Genomic DNA, 13,139 nt, shown 5'->3' on the forward strand with positions numbered 1-13,139 from the left:
CAATGGCAAAAGATCGGACTGTCATAACCTACAACAAATAGTAGTCCTGTAAGCTCAACACTTTATACATCACCCTGTGATTTGATTCATGACACTGAGTGAAACACTGAGTCATGGAGGAGGCTAACGCAGGGAGTGCTCATATCACACATGGGCACCAGCTAACGTTGACCGTGGCGCTTGTTAAAAAATGTATGTTTGGTTAGGGAGCGGTGTCAGGACACACTCAGCATCGCAATGTAAAAGAAGCAGAGAAGTAACTCAGGAATTCAAGATATGTCTGCATGTTCTTTCAAGGACGAGTGTAGGATAGGGCGAGTGTTTCGTTTGATCTTTATCAGCAAATTTATGCATTTTCCCATCTTGTGTGGTGCCAAATGTTAAAAAATTCAGCATGCGGCACTGCTACAGTATGTAAATAGAGGTTTACTTAATCTCAAAGCTAATGGCTGGCTGAGAGGCTGGGGAGGCTGTGGTCGTACACTTAATGGAAAACCTGCACGGCTTTGTGCTGTAGTAATGGGAGGAGATTATCTTGCCATGCAGAAGGACTGGATGAATGCTCCTCCACAAATTGGTCGTCCCCTCTCCCTCGTTCCCACCAATCTCTCTCTCCCTCTCTCATTCTAGATGTTAATTATTTATATTGTACACAAGAGTGACGTGAATGCTTTAATCATGCTGAAATGGAGGCTGAGGGATGTACGTTTGCATTTTGTTTTTCTTTACACACTCTATTATTTGTCACTGAGATGGGTTTTATGATTTCTTTTGTTTGCAAACGATGCAGCATTACTAAATAATAATTCTCATCTGGTTTGCATCTCGCATCTTTTTCCGTCTTTGACTATCATTTACTTTTGTCAGCTCATGGGCAGTGCCACTGTGTTACATATCCATCTGACAGACTACCTAATGTTTACCCCAGAAAGATCAATACCACAGCGCCATTGTCCAGACTTCATTCTTCAAGCACAATTGATTGCGTTTCTTCCTCAGAACTGTCCCGGACACGGTAAACCAGACAAATCCATGTGGTTTGATGTCACTGCGGATGAAAACGGTGTCAATTAAGCCTGTGCCTGTCGAATGTACTTATCACCTCGCTCACCGCATTGTCAATCTGTGGTTATGATGTTGTCACCTTTCCATTCATATAATATTGAGTGTAGGAGTCATCTGAAGTCACTCATTGAGTTACCGGTGAGTCAGTATTCAACTTAAATGTAAAATATGTCACTTTTGCCGCTATAGGGGGCTCTCTATCAAAGAAACAAAACAAAAGACATTTGCCGAGTGTTGTTTAAGGAGGGTTCAGAGCTGCTGCTCAGAGCTGAGAGGGAGTTTATCAAATACCTGGAGTTACATCAAATTCTGCCGTGATCTGGAGCTCAGAAATTAGTTTTTAACCTGGAGCTGGAGGGAAAATGTACATGAGTTATGGAGAGGAGAGGGGGGAAACGTAGAGACGAACCGGAGTGTTTGGTGAGTGCTAAATTCACTCAGAGCTAACCTGAATTTAAACACAAACAATCGTTAACATTAACTTGCATAAATTGCACAGTCAAGTAATCAAGTGTCGCCTAAGTGTTTGGGGAGGATAAACAATCCTGCGTATCAAATGATCCTGCCATCAAACTGCTTGAGTAAACTTGGGGATACTCTAAGTTCACAACTCAACAAAATATATAACAAAGGTCTAGTCATTTTTTTGTTTTTTTGTTACGGAATTCCTACATATTATATCTGTACTCAAAAAATGTTTTGTTCTGCTTCTGTTATTGTTTCTCCATGCTTTGTTGTATTTAAGAAAGGCCTTTTTCACACATTGCCCAGGGCACTACAGAGGAAATACAGCCTTTTAGCCATGTCAAGTTGAGTCATGCGGTCATGTCACCGCAGACACGACACCTGTCTCATGGGTGAAAGTCCTGTTGTAGTTGTTCCTTTTAATACATTACCTGACTTTCTCCTTTCTCCCATAATTAATATAATAGAAAGTACTGTGGAAACTAGACACTAGACTACATCTTAATAAGCTTCTTGCACAGACGAGCAGTTCTTTGGGGGGAGGATGGTCTGAACTAAACTGTAACTGAAAGTGTCTTAAAAACCTTTTGTACAAAGTTTGTGCCAAATTAAAAAGTTCTAAAGCCAATTTATTTCCCAACTGAAAGGTCCAAATGCTGCTTAAAAGCCCTCACACACTGCCAGGAATAAAAATATGATGTTTTTTTTTGGTGGAGTCTAAAAGTACTGGCAACAAATACACAACATAACATAACATATGATATAAAATCCCCAAGAAAGCCAAAACCCCTGAATTCCCTCCGCCAAGGATGTTATGTAGTCACCCTTGTCTGTTTGATTGTTGGTTGGTTGCTTGGTTTGTCAGTTAGATTTCACAACAATTACTAAATGTATTTCCACAAAACTTGGACAGAAGATGGGTCTTGGCCCCATTAACTTTTGGTGCGGATCCGGATAAAGAGACAGAGCCAGGAATTTTTTTGTCACTTTTCTTTAACATTGCCAGAGAGGGTGATTTTCAACGTTATCGTTAATTTCTCATTGAATAACGCATGAATCTTGATCTCTGTGTAAATCACCCGTGACCTAAAGGTGTTGAAGCTACAGTAAGAGCCCTTTTGGTATAGTAAACTGTGTCTCTTGGGTGCTCAGCCACATGGAGATTGTCTGAGAGTCCTGGTGGTCAGCAGGTCAGCTGTGAGAGCTCTGCAGATGCTTGATAGCTGACGCTGTGGGTGGAGCAAGCGCTCACCTATGCATAGTTGCACACGTGCACTTTTTCATTTTTGCTCCAAAGGGACGTAGATAATGACTCTATGAGGACCATGAGAGGACTCTGTCATCTCCCCAGAAAACCAGAGGTATCAGTACTTCAGCAGCACACTTCTGCATTAATTCCGAGCTACTTCAGGCATGTATCCCGTGTCTACAGCACATATTTATAGACAGATAGTTTGGCATCGGTAGACTGAGCATTCATTTATCTCATTTCAGCTCATTTAGCCCTCATGTTCTTTTTGCAAATTAATGAATATACAGTGTAATGGTCTGTTAGCACAATATTGATGAGATGACGCTGATAGTAATGAGATGCCCAAAGTAAATCAAAGTGTTTACAGATTGGTGAGCACACGCAGTCACCTCACATCTTCCTCCAGCTGACCATTAATTTAATTGACCAAGGTTGTTGTTGTTCATCTGTTACTTTTCAACCGTGGAAAATTAGATGGTTATCAATTAGTGATTTGATGGTTTTCCAACCATAAATGCGTCATTGAAATGTTTATTTTCTGTGTTCTCTACCATGTGCCCTAATCAAAGGAGCCCTCCTGCTATTTGTGACATAGAAGAAGTGTTTTTGGCTCTCTTTCTCAGTGAGTTTTTCATTTTTTATGGCCATTTTAATCCTTTGAAGTCTTCTTTTCAGCTCCCCACCTCACAACTTTTAATGTTTTCCTTTTGAAATGTATTCCTCTTAACCCTTTCGGCTTTATTCTCATAGAACCCAATTTTGCTAGTATCATAATAACCAATGTTTTCCCTTCATATATTTTCTTCTTCCCTTCTGACTTTATAATCCCTGTAATCATTTTTACTACCCCAAATAAGGAAGTATTTCATGTTTTATGCAGTATCTGGGCTATTCTTGAACTATGGCTATTTATATATTCATTTCTTTACCAAAAGGTCATTTCAGAACAAGAAATCTACAGTGTGTTAGTGTTGTGGTTGTTACTTTAAAAAAAGTAATGTATTACTTCACAGATTTATGTAAATGTGTGCCCTAACGTGTGCCCTAAGTAACAATTTTAACGTGGCAAAAAAAATGAGACCTTCCCCGTCTCTCTCAGTTGCCTCGTCTCAGTGACTCTCTACAGTCCGCTAACAGAGAACAACAGTAGCTAGCGTCAGTTTAAAAATGGAGTCTGCTAACAGAAACTAACGACGGGCTTCCAGCACAACACAGAAGTTCCACAGAGCCCTTAAACGTTACACATGTCCACATCAGCTTTATCATTATAAGAAGGAAATAAACAAGAGCTTTCTTTTATGCTCTTTAAATGACAAATGAACTGCATTTAATGGGACAAACACACTCAAACAAACTCCCTTGAGTCCCTCGCCTACCAAACCATGGCTTTATAAGTCTAGTCCAACTTAATTGACATACAGTATTTATCACTAAAGCAGTGGTTACACCACATAAGGGGGAGAAATCCAACACAGCGACTGTCGAGAGGCTCTTCAGCCTCGGCAGCTTTAGTGCAGACTATGATTCGAGAGATGTCAGGTAAGCGTTGTGAAAGCGAGCATGATAAGGCACGTTTGATGAGTTTTTCAGTCCATTATGCAGATATTTGAATTAAAAACTGTACTGTGATTACTGAGAAACAGCAAAGCGTTACAGTAATGCGTTACTGCCAAACACTGATGTTGTCTTTAGGATTAATTAGACCTCAGACAGGTATAACTCAATGTTAAACTCATTTATTTCACCTTTATTTTAGCAGGAATTCCCACTGAAATCAAGAACTGGACCTGGCCGAGGTATCAGCCGTACAAAATCACAGCATATCATATCATATCATAATCAAAACACGACAAACAAATAACACATAAAAGAGAAGAATAGGTATTCAAACAACACGGCTCCCCAAAGTACCACCAACAGAAGCTCCTCTCACCCACAGAAAACACTGCTCCTGAACACCTCATCAGTAGTCCCGCCTTAAATTCCATGACTTTGTGACATCACACTACGTCACTATGTCATACGGTTGCATAATTTATGCCTCATGGCAAGTTTGGCACGTGAAAATTGCTTTAGCAGAGCTGCTCTGTTGTTGTTAGCAGTGGTGGCTCAGGCGTGTGTGAGCTGACCAATCAGAGCAGTCTGGGTATTCAGGAGTGGGAAGCTTAAAGAGACTGGAGCTAAAACCGACAGAGGGGGAATACAGAGCTGCAGCACTGGACAGTATGAGGAAACCGATGTGGGTGATGTCCAACCCACCAAATCCTAAAGGATGCAAGAGTGAGTGAGATACATTGCTTTTGTAATAAAATGTAAAGAAGCATGCTACACTGAGTCAAGGCTTGATAAAATGGCGGAGGCTGCATGCATATACAATATGTCATCGTTGTCAATCACAGGTGTAATCGAAATGACAGAAATACAAATTGACGTGTTTGATATTTGTGAGGGGCGTGCTTTGTAAAATGTCAAAACCCATCACAGATACAGATGATATGATTCATTGTTTCCATACAGAGCATGAAGTCTCCAAGAGCAGAACATTAGTGGTTTAACTCCACTCCATTCCTTCTCCTTCTCGCTCATCCTTTCATTCTTGTGGTCCAGAAGTAATTTACTGCAGCATCACCCCGAACAGATCCACACTGTTATTGATGTATTGTTGTGTTTGGTTCGTTTTATTACTGTGGCAGGTGTCAGACGATACTGCGAGGGCTGCGTGCTGACAAACACACACACAATCACTGACACACACATATGCTTGGCTGATATTGGCCATAGTCATAACCAACACAAAGTAATCTGCCAGTGCGATTGTATGGCTGGCAGAGTATTTTGTTCAGCTAAGTCAACACGTAGAATTTAATTTCCTCTCTCCGTCCTTCAGCTTGTGGGGTTTTTTTTCTTTCTGATCCCGGGGCAATGTTTCCTTTTGTGTGATGTTTTCACACTAATGTTCCTCTCTTTCTACTGTTTATATATCTGCCTATGTGTGCTTGTTTTTACTGGTGTCTCCCTGTGTTTGTCTGTGTGATGTCAGTCTGTCTCCTCATCTGTCTCTCTGTCTTGCTCTGCCCGTCTGTCCGTGACTTTCTCTCTCATCTCACACACACTCACGGCTGCTTTTTTCCCGGGTTTCCTTAAATCCATCCCCAATGCTGAGAAAGTGAGTGACAGCACTATATGCACAGTCTGCAAACGACTGACTGGGATTTTAACCAGATACGTCACAAGTAAAGGGGAAGGGGAAGAGGGAGGGACAGGGGAGAGGAGAGGAGGAGAAACCAACAGAGACAGGCAGAGAAAGAGGGAGAGAGAGAGTACAGAGGGATATATTGACTCAAAGCTGGTCTGCGTGCTCCTCAGTGTGTGAGAAACAGGACGTGAGAGCAGGCAAGATGGAGTGCTGGCACAGATGAAGACTGTCCCTGGGTATGTATTTCTGGCTATATTTGTGCATGTCTGAGTGTGTGCGTGTGTGTGCACATGTGCCTGCATGTGTGCGTCTGGATGTAAGAGGGGCTGAGTTTGTGAGCAACATGCTGCAAGTGATCATCCGTATGTGGGTACCAGAGCAGTGAATTTGGGTGTTGTTACATAAGACGAGTGTGAGTGACTGAATGAGTGTAGGTATCGAAGATGGGACCTGGCAGTTTGGGGTCTTTATCTGGTCTAAATGCACATGTGTGTGTGAGAGAAAACGAGAGAGAGACGGCGAGAGTCTGGTTAAGTGCTGTAACTTAGTGTAGTGAGGAAGGAGGGATGTGCTGCCAGAAAGGCAGTTCACAACTGAGTCAAGTCTTGCTCTGTTTGGATGTGTATGTCGGCTGCAGTGTGTGTTCAGGTTCTGAACACGTATGTCAGTGTGTGTGTGTGTGTAAGATGGAGAGAGTCGCTATGTTTTATGACGCGTGAGAGGTGAGTTAAAGTCAAACAAAATCTTCAGTATTTTCTCCCACACTGTGGAGTCCCCTCAGTACCTGTCTGGTTCTGCTCCTGGGTTTTTTTCGTTCCATTGAGACGATGTCGACGTGAAGGCAGAGTCTAATCTACTGACAGGCATGCTGTATATGAAAACGCACAGGAGGTCGTGCACGTTGATTTAAAGCAACAAAATGAACTTCCTTGAGAAAGATAGTTGATTGTTGAGTCACATCCCCAGACAGTCAAATACTGGCGCTTTGGGTTAGCAGCCGCCCCAAGGCATCAACTCACAGATCAACTAGCTTTCTTCAGGAAGTTTCATTTTGTTGTTTAAACCAAAGTCTGAAAGTCTGAACTTAACCAAAGGCAAATCAAAACAGTTAAACAACAAATGGACGTTAACTTGAGCTGAAACAATTAATTCATCCCCTGATCGACAGAGAATTAATTTGCAACAGTTCTGATGAGCGATTGATTGTTTGAGCCATTTCTCAATCAAAAATGCCAATGAATTTGCTGCTTTTCCCTGTTTTATATAATTGTTAATGGATTATCTTTAAGTCGGACAAAACAAGCATTTCCACGAAGTCAGATTGGGCTCTGGGAATCTTCACATTTTCCGGACATTTTGTAATCCAAATGGCGAAATCGATTAACTGAAAAGAAAAGATGGATCAACCGGTACGGGTGAAATTGATAATCATTAGTCGCAGCCTCAGTCACCACAAGACAAATAACAGGTCTCTGAAGAGGTTATTTATTTGTGTTCAAATAACAAACGCATCTGTCACAAACTAGAAAAATAAACGTATTTAATTTGAGGTACAGATTAGATTTACAAAATGCACAGACATAAAGGGAGAGAGAGAGTTGGGAGTTGATACTAACCAGCAGCGACATGATAGACGTAACATGTCGGGGTGATGACAGGTGACATACATCCTGTAATGACCTGCCTATGTAGCCGTGTTAATAGTGGTGATTTAGTTGTGTCATCTAGTGAAGGTACTTGTTAATGAAGTGGATCTGCGATTGTGCTACTGCCTGTTTCATTATCTACATCTTTCTGTCTTCATCAGTTAAAAGTTTTTAATCTAGGACAACGGTGCCAGTAAACAAAGAAAACATCCTCACATCCCAGTTTGAAGTCCGTCCCTGTGATCACCAAAATCAAACCAGTTCGTGAAATAATAAACGGAACAGCGGCACAGTGGGAGTGCGGAAGAAAGAGCATGTCTTGGGTCTCTCTTAATCACTGCGAGGAAAATAGGAAATGATAGCATTTGGCTTAACGAGGTTTGGAGTTCGGCAACAGTTATTACGCTTCATTTAGCGACAAATATGCTAAGGACTAAGAAAAAGCTTCGAATAGTATTATGTAAATATTGCTCAGGGGACTTGCAGATGAGAGAGAGGAGTGAAAGAGAGTGATAAGGGGAGGATTAAAGTGAAGTGCAGATACACAAGTGACATCACTTGTTCGTACTTTACAGCACTACATTTGAATATTAATTCATAGCACAGCCTTGGTGTGCTGACACAATGTGTGAGTCACACTTGAAGTGCCAAAAGGTTCTGGCAAAAATCTATTCTGGCTTTTGAGGAGCCAGATTTGCGTCAACTGATGAACACAGACGCATATTACAGCTTCCTCGACGATGCATGAGATGTGCTGCGAATGTTAACATATTGTTAATGTTGACTTGAATAGAGCTGAACCCCTGCTGCTACTGCTGCTGTACAAAAAAAGTTGAGATATCAGCTGAGAAGGAGGATGTGACTGTGTTGTTTTGTCTTTTTCCTCTAGTTCTGAGCCTCATGTCCCTCCCCTCTGCTATGATCCCTGCTGTTAATCTCTTTGTCCTTCCTCATCCATTTCTTTCTCTGTCCGTCTCATCCCCTCACTGTCATCCCACAGTCCCGTTCGACAGTCCACATGAGCGTCTCCAAGCCCCCGCCGCCCCCCTCCACCTCCCACCTGGCCATTCCCCCTTCCTCCACCTCCACCCCTTCCTCGTCCGCCTCCTCCCCCTCGGCGACACCGCACTCCACCACTATCCCTCCTCCCTCGCCGGTCAAGATCTCTATGCAGGAGCACTTTGCCATCAACGTGTGCCCAGGCCCCATCCTCCCCATCCCACAGATCTCTGACTTCTTCCCACGTTTCCACGACTACCCCTGCACTCCTCCGCCTCCGAGGGAGAAGAAGATCCTAAAAGAGGAGACTTTCAACGGGGAGACGGGTGGCGGATACAAGGACGGGGAGAGGAGGGAGAGCAACGATGGAGACAGGGAGGAGGTGCTCGACTCTGATGATGATGACAGTGAGTTCTGAGAGGAGCGAACAAAGTTTTGTGCGTGTTTGTTTATTCATGTGCAGATTAATAGGCAAGAAAAACAACACTTCCAGCAGTCGTTTTATTCTCACTCAAAATGAGTTTCTTCATTTTCAGCAGAAGGACAACATATTTTGTTCAGAGTAAATGTGGAGTCAAGCATTTTTCCCAGAGTGTTTGTCACTCCTACTTTATGTGACACAGCGCCTCCGATGATTTATTAGACAATGTTGCAGCCTGCAAGTTTCTGCTCATATCCAAACAGTAATCAAAAAAGACAGATCAATTCACATTAAGCAGCGTCATGTTTTAAGAGGCCATCTGCTACAAATATGACTCAGAGCTTTTGAGTGTGAGTGTGTGTGTGTGTGTGTGACTGAGTGCGTCTGTCCCTTCACTGCCAGTAATTGCCGTGGTTTGCCTTGTTTTCAGCCTACCTGGGAACGTTGGAGTTCACCCTGCTCTTTGATCAGGAGAACAACTGTCTTCATTGTACGATTAACAAGGCAAAGGTACACACGATTTCAATATCTTCTCCATATAAACAGACCTCTGTATGTTCGCCTCTGTATGCGCGGTTGCATAATCTTCCTTGAAGGCCCCAATGAGAACAATTCCCCTGTAATGCTTTTATGTTCGCACAAGACGTCAGACTGCTCTCTCTCAACATTTTTAAAGTAACGAGCTCGCCACGCACTCTCAGCAGCTTGACAATTCCAGACAAAAATCATCTCATGGCTCTATGAAATGCTGGATAACGATGTTCTGTTGCTTTTGGTGTGGCTATCGTACAAGGACACAAGCCTTGTATTACATATTGTGTACTGTCACATGATGTTAATTATGTAAATCTCGTTGAACGGTTCCCTTAAGGACAACACAAAAGGAGTCTAGGAGGGTAGAAAATAGTGCCGTGGAGAGAAACACCCAGAGGCGGTGTTGAGATGTAACCACCGTAGAAGAGGTCTGACATATTCAGTCTTTTTCTGACCCTGTCAGTTGTGTGACGTGTTTGAGGGCATGATCACGTCACCTTTGACATTACAGTGCATGTGTGTGTCTGCTTGTGTCCACAGGGACTGAAAGCCATGGACTCCAATGGGCTGGCTGATCCATACGTCAAGCTTCATCTTCTCCCCGGGGCTAGCAAGGTCACTACTCCAACCTCACCTCAGTGGCAATTAACGTAATATGTGACCACATGGGGCTGTCCCAGACACTGACACTCCCTCAGGAAAGTCCCACATCACACAGAAACTGCTGGCATGAGATGATCATTTATTGAAAAGCCCAAAAATAGAAAACATTTCATACATTATTCAACTGAAGAAAACAAACAACATTTTTTTTTATATTTGTAAATAACAGTCTTCCTTGTTGATTCTTGTTTAGTAGACAGCATGAAAATGTCAAAAAGCGCTTGCAACATAACATGAGAACGCAGCAGCGGGTTAATTTAGTGTGTCGTTTTAAGCCGTTGAGCAGGGCACATTTTGGCTGGTTACTGCTTAATGTGGCTCGTCCAGTGCTCTGCTTTATCGAGCACAAACACGTTCTGGTCTGCTGCACAGCTCCTGTCTTGTTTTCAGCTCAAGCAGCAGGGAAGATAAGGCTCGCCACAACAGCAACCCCCCAGCTCCGTCAGAATGCAACCTGTTGTCGGCCATTTTGGCTCAAGGTTGACACGAAATGAGGTTATGAAAAGCATGCGGGGTGGGGGGACACGGAGCCAAGATAGGTTGGGTGAGGCAACTGTCTGAGGTCTAAGGTGCTAACAATAACAACGTCTGGGGGATTTTTTGTCCTCCAGCCTTCCTCTGTCTGTCTTCTCTCCCATTGTTATCGCTCTCCTTTCCCCATTTTCCACCCATATCTCTGTCTCTATCTCACTATCTGCCTGTGACCCTCTTTGACCTTGAAATACCAACAGTGTGCGGAGAAAAGGGAGACAACTGAGAGGGAGGAAAGGGGGGGAAAGAGAGAGAGGGGGAGTGGAGAAAGGGAGGGAGGGGGAGACAGATGAGGGGAGGACAGCAGCAGGTGGTTGTCATGGAAACAGGGAGGATTGTTACACGGCTCACGTCAACAGGCGAGTGTTGATGGGGGGAGAGGGGTGGTAGAGGTGGTGATGGGGGGCGCAGAGAAAGCGTCAATGAGTAGGAAGGCAACCATGAACTGCCGCTTGTTAAATACCCACCAGACGGGGGCCACGTCACTCGGAAAGTGGGGACGTGCACATGCAGAAGTGAGCATGATGGACACACACTCACACACCTACTCTTGGCCACAGTCAGACTCTGCACGCAAGCACTGCGATGAATAATCCAGAACACAAAAGGTTTCAGTTTCTGTGAAGAATCGAGTTTCAAAATATTGAGAGTATAGGCACGCAATGAAGTCCCACTCATCATCTTCCCTCTTCCTCAGTCTCACGTCCTCCAGCACATGCTCTTTAACTAGAACACAGTCGACCATGCTGTCTTGAGATGTCGAACACATGCTGTAACACATGCAGCGCATGACCTTGTGTGTATGCAGACACATGCTAAGGCTTTAGTCACAGTCACACAGAGATGCTCTCTTCATCCGTCGGTCCTTCTCTATCACTGCCTCTCTTGTTCTCACACACAAACATGCACACACACAATCATTCCCAGTGCCTCTGTCATGGTCATTGGTATGTTCCTCTGTCGATTCCTAATCGTGGTGCATGGAAAACTCGCACACAGCCAGACTGCTCAGCCACAGCCGTGGGAAGAAGGGATTGAGAGAGAGGCAGTGTGAAATACGTAAAAATATCCATGCAGACAGATGGAGAAGAAGAAGGCAGAGTGTGTGATGGACAGATGGAGGGCTAGAGATAAAACATTTAGAAACAGATGCAAAAGCACCGGTGTCGAGGGAAAATGGAGGCTGGGAGTGACAGAGGGCAGGGAAAGGGAACTTGTGTTTTAAGTGTTTGTAGATGTAACATGTGGCAGGATATGTGCTCAGAAAGTCAAGCCAATCCAATCAATAAGGGGTGATGACTGTTTGTGAAGCAGTTGTTGGCACACATACAGCTGTGAAACACCACCGCGAGTCGTGACTCTGCCTCCTGCACATTAATGAATCAAACAAATGACATGAATCGAAACAACTTGTTCCCTTCATGGACCAACCCCTGGAGGACTGACTCCTGTAGATAAACCAAAAGTTTCCTGCAGAAAATGAGGAATAAAAAGGTGACAGTAATGGGAAGAGAGGGAGGAAGAGAGGAGGCAGCACAGGCAGAACAATGGGATGTGGGGACAAAAACAAACCAAGAGAAAAAAGATGGAAGGGAAGGTTCAGCATCTGGCCCTGAGGCGTTAGCAAGAGGCTGACTGTGGCAGAGAGGAAAAGACAGACATGAGTAGGAGTGTTTGGAGAAAAAAGCCTCCATACTTTCTCTACCAACTGGACATTCAGAGTGAATGAACTGGCAGAGGTGCAGATATTTCTAACCACTTTATGCACTGTTAAAAGATGAGCTGTCGATTCTTCATATTTTTCTTATTGTCAACAAATCCCATGAAAAGACGAAAATCAAAAAATGTGTTTTAGTCCTCCGTCAAATGCTTTCATACTTCTCCGTGGCAATCGGTGGCATTCAGCCCTGAGTCGAATTGTTCCTCCTGAAGATGTAAATCTTTAAAAGTGGGTCACATATATTTTCGTTTTAAAGATAAAAAAAACTCCCTAAAAGCTGGGCAGTGTGGTTATTTCTCAAATGTTACTAAAACAGGAGTGAACAGTGCATTCGTTGGTGACTGATTAGAATAAATCACAGCGCTTGTGTTAGTAATAATGATTTTGTGTCTTATCCAACAAGGGGCACTTCACACATTTGAGGTCAGTTTGGTCATTATAAGCCTGTGAAAATGGTTGTATAATGTCTTCTGTGGCTGTGAGAGGAGCTCCTTAAAGGAAAAAAAAACCCTGATGATATAAGCCTAAAAATCAGAAAGCCTGAGTTACAAACTACTCAAGAGGAGTATGAACGATCTGGGCAATTACCAGGCAGTGGTAGAGCTTCTCCCATAGTAGGGTCTCAATGGTGAGATAACTCAGTTTCT

General features: G+C 43.4%; 1 protein-coding gene across 1 annotated transcript in view; it reads left to right on the plus strand.

Moving 5' to 3' along the window:
- The first annotated feature begins 8,642 nt into the window (after positions 1–8,642).
- doc2g (double C2-like domains, gamma) overlaps positions 8,643–13,139 on the plus strand; it is a 37,259-nt gene continuing 32,762 nt past the window's right edge. The window contains exons 1-3 of the mRNA XM_073475764.1: positions 8,643–9,030; positions 9,475–9,554; positions 10,119–10,193. Of these exons, the coding sequence (XP_073331865.1) occupies positions 8,643–9,030; positions 9,475–9,554; positions 10,119–10,193 (543 nt within the window). The remainder of the gene's footprint in view (positions 9,031–9,474; positions 9,555–10,118; positions 10,194–13,139) is intronic.

Source organism: Pagrus major, chromosome 1, assembly GCF_040436345.1.
Source record: "Pagrus major chromosome 1, Pma_NU_1.0".
Taxonomy (NCBI): Eukaryota; Metazoa; Chordata; class Actinopteri; order Spariformes; family Sparidae; genus Pagrus; species Pagrus major.